The sequence below is a fragment of the Camellia sinensis genome, chromosome 12 (genome assembly GCF_055761805.1).
Source record: "Camellia sinensis isolate YWXY chromosome 12, ASM5576180v1, whole genome shotgun sequence".
NCBI classification, from domain to species: Eukaryota; Viridiplantae; Streptophyta; class Magnoliopsida; order Ericales; family Theaceae; genus Camellia; species Camellia sinensis.
In genome coordinates this window covers 90,204,626-90,214,120 of record NC_138972.1, presented here as the reverse complement: position 1 = coordinate 90,214,120, position 9,495 = coordinate 90,204,626, and the positions used below count along the sequence as shown (strand labels likewise).

At 37.6% G+C, this 9,495-nt stretch overlaps 1 protein-coding gene across 1 annotated transcript; it reads left to right on the top strand.

The window, feature by feature from the left end:
- Positions 1-1,032: 1,032 nt before the first annotated feature.
- Positions 1,033-2,440, top strand: LOC114301248 (cyclin-dependent kinases regulatory subunit 1). Its single transcript, XM_082899205.1, has 4 exons — positions 1,033-1,163; positions 1,247-1,390; positions 1,505-1,565; positions 2,004-2,440. The coding sequence occupies exons 2-4, from the start codon at positions 1,338-1,340 to the stop codon at positions 2,151-2,153; spliced, it is 264 nt and encodes an 87-aa protein (XP_082755331.1). The 5' UTR covers positions 1,033-1,163; positions 1,247-1,337; the 3' UTR covers positions 2,154-2,440.
- The last annotated feature ends 7,055 nt before the right edge of the window (positions 2,441-9,495 follow it).

Here is a 9,495-nt window from a genome sequence, read left to right as displayed (position 1 = left end):
ACGAACCTAGAGACTTACTCAGGCCCGGAACTCGAAAGGGTATTAGGCAAGCCTAGAGATCTGAGGCACTCGGACTCGAAAGGGTTCAGATCCACGAACCTAGAGGTCCGAGATACTTGGCTTCGAATTGATTCAGACGCAATCTAGAAGTCGCTCCGTTAATGAGTCCCAGAACACTTGCGGGCTCGGAGCTTTCCGGGATCTACGCACCAGAACCATGGGCATAATGGAGTTCGAACAAAGGACCCGATCCCGAGGACGGTGAGTGGAGACAAATTCACTCTTCGGTTAAACTAGCCTATACCCGGGTCGAGGTGGCACGACCCCGGGGGGTCCATGAGACTCGGCAATATTTTGCGGCAGGACATCCTCTGGGACTACCCCTGACCCTTTGGGATGATTGGGGATCATTGGTTAGGTGTGGCTAAGAAGAAGGGTTCGCCGAGGGAGTGATCTCCTCTTCGGGGTTTTCTCATCCTCGGAGAAGTCACCTCCTTGGAGAGGTCACCTCCTCGGACAAGGTGGTTAGAGAGAATATCCCCCATGTGCTTTGCACATGGGCTCCATCCTACATCATGAGGTGCCTATAAATAGCACCCACCCATAGCTTTACAAGGGACGGATTTTGGAGATTTTTAACTTTTGGGAAAGAACTAATTTCCCTTCTCCATTATCAACCTTGAGAGTGAAAGTGGGAGATCCATGGGAGAGCCTTGCCATTATTCTATTCTCTAGCCATTTTGCCTTCTTCTTCACCCAATCCCTTATCTCCATCATCTCCTTTGTTGTCGTGTTCCTAAGTTGAGATTATTGAAAAATCTAAGCCTCTCATCATATTCTAGAGAATTCGAAATTTTTCTTCAAAAATCTTCGAAGATCTTCAAATTTTCCAACTCCTTTCTTGAACCCTCTCCTACGCCCACTAATTAAAACCCATACATAAGTTCCTCTCAAACTAAAGATGCATCTAGTACTCCTATAAAATTTTTCTTTTTATAAATAATTTCAAATTCATTTAGTGTCGTTTTCACACCGACCCGCCCCGCCCGCCCGACCCCTTTATAAGCACCTATCTGTCTTCCCCTCTCCCTCTCTCTCTCTCTCAGAACACTCACAGCGTCGCGCTCTCTTTACATCTCTCTCTCCTCTCTCATTGTTTTAGGGTAAATGTTCATTTATCGACAATTCATAAATTTTTTTGAATCAACATTAGGGTTTGTAATTAGCTTTCTCTCTCTGTCCACAGTTTGAATCGCAACAAGGAAGATTTCTCTGTTTCTCTCTCTTTCTTGAAGCTGTCCAAAGTGTGAAATTGGGAAGTAGAGCAGTGTAGAGGGATGGGTCAGATCCAGTACTCCGAGAAGTACTTCGACGACACCTACGAGTACAGGTATATTCGATTTCATCTTCATTTCTCATTTTTCTATCGATTTTGAATTCATTTCTTTGGTTTCTCTCCGAACACGCATTCGTTTCTTTGGTTATTGATTTGTTGATTTTGCAGGCATGTGGTTCTACCTCCTGAAGTGGCCAAACTTCTTCCCAAGAATCGCCTTCTCTCTGAAGTAAGTAATTAGGGTTTAAAGAAAATGGACTGGAATAGAAATTTGATTTTGGATGTGTTCTTATTAGGTATATGAGATAAATAAATCAAATTACTTGATTTGGTTGCAGTTAAATTTCACATTTTTCTTGAACCCTAACTCGTAGGGTTCCATATTTTCTGTAATAATAATTCCCTCGTTTTTTATCCTCTGATATTCTTAAAATGTGATCTTATGTCTGTTTTTTTTTTTTGGGTGTGTGTGTAATCAATGCTTGTTTTGAATATTGTATTCCATGCCCGATTTGGTATCAAAATGACATAAAATGAAGAACACACAACACTTTTCTCTAATTCCGAAACACTTTTCATTACCTTTTCATCATTTTTAGAGCACTGTTTACGCAAATTTCAATATTAAACAATTTGATGGTATCATTTATTTGATTTTGTGTATCAGAACGAGTGGCGTGCGATTGGGGTGCAGCAGAGCAGAGGGTGGGTCCACTACGCAATCCATCGACCAGAGCCACATATTATGCTCTTCAGGAGGCCTCTGAACTATCAGCAGCAGCAGGAGAATCAGGCTCAGCCAAACTTGGCTGTCTAGTGAAATGTCACTCTCTGTCCCTTTCTAATCCTTCTTGAAATTACTATATCTTCATTTCTGATAGAAATGAATTCTATGATGTGTGTTACCTGGGATTTGAGGTTCGGATAACTTTGGAACTGAACTCCGGAGAATTTCATACGGAACCTTTTGTTGGTTGACTCTGATGTCACTAGTACTTTGGCAGTGTAATAGTGTTATGACTCGGGGAACCCTGGCGTATTATTGTTGCATTTCGTGTGTGGATTACATTGCTGGGGTATATTCCAGTTCAGTTTGTTTTCTTATATTGCGTGTGTTATGTGATTATACTTTGGTTTTCATTTTCTCTTGTTCTTTTTGTTATATTCAGAAAACTGTTGTGTGGTCTGAAAATTGTCTTTGCATTTGGCCAAAACAGCCATCATTTTCAGTTTCGGGTTGTTTTGAATTTTTGAATGGTGTTAAACATACTAAGATTTGGAGATTTTGGATGTTTCATCAATTAATGTGTTCTTCTATTTACTTAAGAATTTGTTTTATTGATGAAATGTGGCGCAGGCACTGTGAAAAGTTTGTGAACAGAATATCAAACCCTATTTTGTTTGTTAACTAAATATTTGCAATTTGAGATATGAATTGAATTTCCATCTAATATTGTAGGAGATAAGACGGTTTCTTAGTGAGAACTGGCATTTGGACTGTCTTTTATCTTTTTAATCTTCAGTCTGACTTGTATGCTTGGTCTATACTATAAAACCACCCTTAGCAATTAAGGTGGAAATTTTGATGGAACAGCGATTGTACTTGCAATCATCATTACTTTATGGTCTTACATATTTTAGTTGCAGTAGCATATTGCTTGTGTGTTTTGTATGTTGGTATCAGCATATTTGGTTGTTAGCAACCCAACTCGATAATGGTATTTGCTGACTGGGTTACGTTTTGCCTATGATTCCATTGTCCTTCCTATCTGAATGTGTATATTGATGATTTGTCCATGATTCTCATGCAGTGGGTACTACTCTATAAGTATGAATTCAATTTTCTTGGCAGTCCAATCCAGCTCATAAATTTGCAATTCTATTGATTGGAGTGAATTGTTAATTCTTATGGAGACATTTTTAAATTGATCTTTTCTGCGTTTAAGTCTCATGCCAATCCATTGCAGCACAAGTCACACCAGGGGGCCATGGCCCGTGCACGTGTTGAGGTAGTATGGATCTTGATAACTATTGAATACTAACTACTCAGCCCAAATTTGGAGTAAGGTACTTTTTGGTATATTTGTACTTGTGTCTTATTGTCTTAACATCAGTGTAGGTTGGCTATTTGTCTATGTATAGTGGAATTTCTGCGATTGTGGACGTAGCCTTAGTTTTAGGATGAATCACACAAATTGTGTTCTTTTTGCATGCATGTGTGGTTTACAATTTTTTTTTGTTTTTCTTTGTTTTCGAGCCTCACTGGTCTTGATTAGTAAGTGTTGATTTCTAACAACCTTGACAATTAACCATCACTATGAGCATTTTCGTTGTGTGTCATTCTGTAGTCTGTATTAACTCTTTTCCTGTTCACTATTATTATTATTATTATTATTATTATATATTTTTTGAAATTGGTGGTTGTCGCCAAATTCCATTCTTGTTCTTATCTGTTGGAAGAAAGCATGCTAGTATGGTAAATTCATTCACCGAATGTTTTGCCTTGCAAAAGGATTTTAATTCCCCAATTTTAAACAAAAACTATTGAAAAATGGTGTTTTTGATCCTACTAGCTTTGAACCGATTTGATTCATACTGGGGATTTTTCGTTAGTTTCCATGATATGCAAATGATAAATGTCCAAAAGAACTAAACATAATTACAAGACCCTTTATGTTTCATCTCTTTTCTTATTCTTGTAACGCTCTCAAAATATAACCATGAGTTCAACCCAAATATATATAACTGCATGAATCAGAATGTAAAGTCCTTTCATTTTATAATGTTAATAGTAGAAAAGAGTTTAGTATAAATAAATGTCTTATAGACTTACATATTTTCAAGTCTTGACTTGATTAAAACAAAAGTGAGGGTAGCTCATACAAGGGGCTATACAAAAAGTGAAACAAGACAAAGAAGCTCTTGCTTCTCAAAATCTCTCCAATACTATTGCCTTGGTGGAGGCATGCCATCATTACTTGAAAATATTGTTTTTAAATAGGGTGAGTCATAGCTCAGTAGGAAAAATCTAACACAATATATGAGATTTAACAAAGTTATAAATACAATATGCATAAACAATGTCTGTGACAAAACATTCACATTTTATAGTCATAAAGTACAAAATCTAAATCTTAATCCATTTCCATTCAATTCATTTCAATACATGAGCCAATTTCATTATTTTTCAATAACCCACATGAGACTACAACTCAATGGTTCTACAATCACATCATTAACACACAAACACTTCAATCTGTCATTTTACGAAAATTTTGTCCGTGGGATCGGCACCCATGTATAAATTTCAGGACTTTCACCTATGACACTCCGACTAATTTAATTATAATGGAGTCCATTCCCTTTCTCCTCCGAAACAATGGAGTACATCTCCCTTTTTCCTCTTAAACAATCATACATATACAATGTATTTAAACACGTAATCATACATGGAGTATATCTCCTTTCTCCTCATAAACAATCATGCATATACAATGTATTTAAAACATGATCATATTCAATGATAACCAACCATGAATTAGTTTTAATTCACTTAATCCTTATGTAATTTTACAACAATCAAAGTTATCCTCCATCGATAGCCCAAAACAATTATTTATAAACAGATATTCAATCTTAAGACAGATAAATTATTCAAAATTTCTAAAGATAAGACAAATAATCTACTCAATTCTACCATATATTTCAATACTCGCCAAATTTCATGTTTACAACATTCATTTCATTTATTTATACAAAATAAATATCACAATCATTTTAGGCGAACCCCTCTCTTCCCAAGTCTCAACCAAGTCCCAAATTCAACAATTTTGACATCATACAACATCATTTTCAAACCCTATAATCATTTTCTTCTCATTCAACAAAAATCCCTCTTTCCATTTTATACCCAGACCCTAGGTTTGTTCACATTTACTTTAAATCCCACTATTGTTACACAACGACAAATAACTAAGTTAAAAATTATATTAAAGTGTAGAAAATCCCCACATCAAGAAGAAAAGACCAAACAAAACAAAGTGGAATCCTTAACAACGCCGAAACCACGTTCCGATCGAATCAAAATGAAGCTCTTGGAATGCTTTAACTTTTTCTCAAAGACACTAGGATAGAGAACCCAAAGGATCTAGACCAAAATGTAGAGAGATGGAGAGTGTTTTAGAGAGAGAGTGTCAAGATCTAGGCTTTTGGAAAGTTTTAGAGAGAGAGAATGATGAAAAAGTAATATAAAATGTCATTTTCGCGATCTGATATATGCATAGTTTGCTCAAGCGGAAGAGTTGACGATCGAGCATAAGACACAAAAAAATAGTTCCGCTCGAGTGCAATAAAAGACGCTCAAGCGCCAAGATACAATGAACGCTCACCGCTTGAACGTAAGAATTCGCCGCTCGAGCGTAGAAAACACACATCCAAAAGTTTTGCAGACAACAAAGCAATGCTCGAGCGTAAAAAAAACTGCTCAAGCGCCCACCCGCTCGAGCGTAGGAAACACTCTCCTAGTAGTTTTGTAGACCTGCAAAGTACTGAGAGTTCGCAAAGCCCGCTCGAGCGCGAGAAGTGTCACTCGAGCGGAGGAGCAAAGATTGCAAAGCCCGCTCGAGTGAAAGAATGGCCACTCAGGCGGAAGAGCAAAAATCTAGGCAACAAAGATTTGAAAAAACAAGCAACCAACCTCTTCCAAACGCACAACTACAATCTAATAACCAAAATAGAGGGGAGACAAAGAAAACAAGGTATGAATCACTATTCCAAACCGTACAAACCTGAGTCCGGAATACAACAAGTGACGGGTCAAAATCGAAAATCAACATTAGACCATTCATAAAAATGTTATTCTCACAAGTTCAATACCATGACCCATTCTCCGGTCATCCATTCTCATTGACTTGAAACACAAGTCCCATTCTAAAAGTATAATTTACAATTTTCCAAAACATTTACAATGTTTAATCAAAATCCGAGTTTTCGAAAATTTACACAGCATATACAATCCTTCCAAAAGTGATACAACACCCTTAATATTTCATATTCTCAAAACATATGCAATGCTTATATTGAATCCATGTTTCCAAAATGCTCATAACATACGCAATGTCTTTACATTTCATTTACATAATAGAAATCTCAATATAAAATTAAATATCAACAAGTAAGTCTAGATATTTTTCTCAGACTTCCAATTCACGTTCCCAAGTTGCTTCCTTAATTCCGCGATGTTTCCATAATACTTTAACCAAGGAGATTGTCTTGCCTCACAAAACTTGATCCCGAGTATCCAAGATTCTCACTGGTTTCTTCTTATACGAGACATCCTCATCTACCTCTAAGTCAGTCCAATCCAACACGTGCGATGGATCCGGTTCATACTTCCAAAGCATACTAATATGGAACACGTCATGAACTCCGAAAAGTTGTGACGGTAACGTCAAACGATAAACAACCTCCCTAATCCGCTTAAGGATCTCAAAATGGCCAATAAACCGAGGGGACAACTTCCTATTCTTCTCAAATCTCATCAAACCCTGCCTAGGTGATATTTTCAAAAAGACATGATCTCTCACCTCAAAAGACAAGGATCTTCTCCTACGGTCGGTGTCACAATCTAAACCCGCCTCTATGGGTTTAGCACCGTAACCGGTCAGTAATCCAAGATTACCGAAGGCCAGCTTAACAGTAATACAGTAAAATAGAGTACAGGGGCATGACGAAAGCCAAAACAGTAAATAAACAATGTCCAATGAGCTGTGACAGTCTGTATGCCAAAAAGATTTTTCATACACATATACATGAACAGTACAGAACAGTATGTACATATTAACAATCATTCAGTTCAGAGACCTAATCCCTATCAAACAGTATAGTAACAGTCTATACAGTTTACAAAACAGTTACAGGGACAAACGGGGGAAATTAAAGCACCCCTAAGCCATAGCTTGACAGGCTCGGAACCTCGCAGTGAGGCACAGTGGTTGGCTTGACAAAACTGGAGCTTACCCCGACACTTCTAACCACGATTTGGTGCCTGTACACCTACATATATATATGAGCAGTGAGCTAAAACTCAGTGAATAATGTAATGCGTAAAGAGGTTAAGAATAAATGTCCTTACAGTAATGAAAACAGTTCGTTAATTCAGTATATCAGTCATTCAGCCATATGTGGTACATCCATTAGCATAACAGTATAGTAAACAGTATGTCTTAAAAGACCGAACAGTAAATGATGGCCATTAATCAGTAAATAGTAGTGGTTCCAACAAGGGAGCCGACAAAGATCTCTGTAACAGTATCAGTAAACAGTAGTTGCTAAGGATGCCACAATACAGTTCAGAATATAGGACTTACATTCATTCAATTAACAGTATCAGTTCAGAAAGAAGTACAGTTCAATTGTTCAGAAGCTAATCATTTTGAACATATCTTTACACAGTTGTTACTCATAGAGTTCTGGGCTACAGTAAAGCTAGAGCGCGTCCCCAGTCGCCAACCCTACATAGTTACAGATTGAACACACACTAAGCTACACAGTTGGGAAAAATAATAACTTAATCCCTAATTTGCCTCGGTGTGTTCTATATCCTCATTAAGATGTCTTAAACTAGGCCTAAGAATGCCTAGGATGAGATGAAGATGCAAAGATGCCCTTTAAAAGCATTTTCAGAATTTTCAGAAAATAGGGGTCATGCTCGACCGTAGATTACTCTGCTCAAGCGTATATGCAGACAAAGGTTTCCGCTTGAGCGTAGACTTACCCGCTCGAGCGTTCTGTAAAACAGTCAAAAGTGTTGGAAAGGTGAAAATCACGCTCGATTGGGCGCTCGACACCCGTTTGAGCATGAGACACAATGTCCCGCTTGAGCGTTCAAAACAGTGCAAAGTACTGGGAGCACGAATTTCACGCTCGAGCGCCAGTCACCCCGCTCGAGCGTGAGTTCAAAATCTGGAATTCCCAGATTTGAACCTCAAGCTCAAGTCCAAGTTTTAAAACATAAATTTCGATCCTCTTGGGCCAATTTTCCAGAAAACATCCCAAAACTCATAGTTTAACATGATTCCAAAGCTCAATTGTAAAATCAAGCCCAAGGGTGTTTCAAACAACTTAATTTCAAACCAATTTTCAAGAATATGAAAAACATGCAAACATGCATGAATCTAACCAATTCAAAGCTTCAATACAAGCTCAAATGAGCTAACTCTTACAAAAACATGATGAAATCATGGTCTACTCTCAAAACATGGACATGCCTGTGAGGAATTATGGACTACAACCTCAAAACTTCAATACATATACATGCATGCAACAATTGAGCTCTAATTCAACACTATTGAACCAATTCTTGACTTAACTCTCTAAACTACCATGATCCATGCTAGAAGGAACTTAAATACACAATAAGGAGGATGAAATTCATACCTAGGTTCCTCAATTACAAGTCTAGAGGCTCAATATGCAAGAATCCTTCAATCTTTACAAGACTCTAAGCCAAATTGTGAAGAACTCAAGCTTTCTCTACCTCTCACTCTCTCAAGTCGGCAAGAACAAGAAATGGACTGATGAAATGTTTTGTTAAAGTGTTGTGAGGCTCAAATATAGTTTAGGTAGTGGGCCACTCATGTGGCAAAATGGTAATTACGCTAATTCTTGACATTAAGCTTATTTTAATCTAATTTAATCATACCAAATCACATTTTAGATAAATACGCCATAAAATCATATAAATTCTAAGGATCACAAATCCTCAATCAATTTTAGATTCGGCCGCCGATAAGGCCTTCAATTCGCAATTTAAACACAAAGGCATGAACAGATAATCAAACAGTCAACAGATAGACATACAATTAAATAGATATACTTAATCAATTCAGTTCCAGATTTCAGTCAGTCAGTTCAGTACTTCAATCAATTCAGTTACCAATCATAATCAGTCTCAGTTTAGCAGTAATCAGTGGTTAATTGGTAAACAGTGACGAGGGTTGTTACAGTCGGCATAACTTTTCTGGCGACTCTGAGCCGTAGCCAATCTCTTACAAATAAGTGCTACCCTATCTGTCGTTTCCCGAACTTTGGACCTAACAAAGGTACATCACTCACCTCAGCCCAACTCACCAGAGATCTACATGGTCAGCTATACAAGG

Excerpts from the sequence above, each read along its gene's own strand:
- LOC114301248 (XM_082899205.1), top strand. The coding sequence starts at position 1,338 with ATGGGTCAGATCCAGTACTCCGAGAAGTACTTCGACGACACCTACGAG. Across the intron at positions 1,391-1,504 it reads GACGACACCTACGAGTACAG|GCATGTGGTTCTACCTCCTG; the intron begins GTATATTCGATT and ends TTGATTTTGCAG. Across the intron at positions 1,566-2,003 it reads AGAATCGCCTTCTCTCTGAA|AACGAGTGGCGTGCGATTGG; the intron begins GTAAGTAATTAG and ends TTTGTGTATCAG.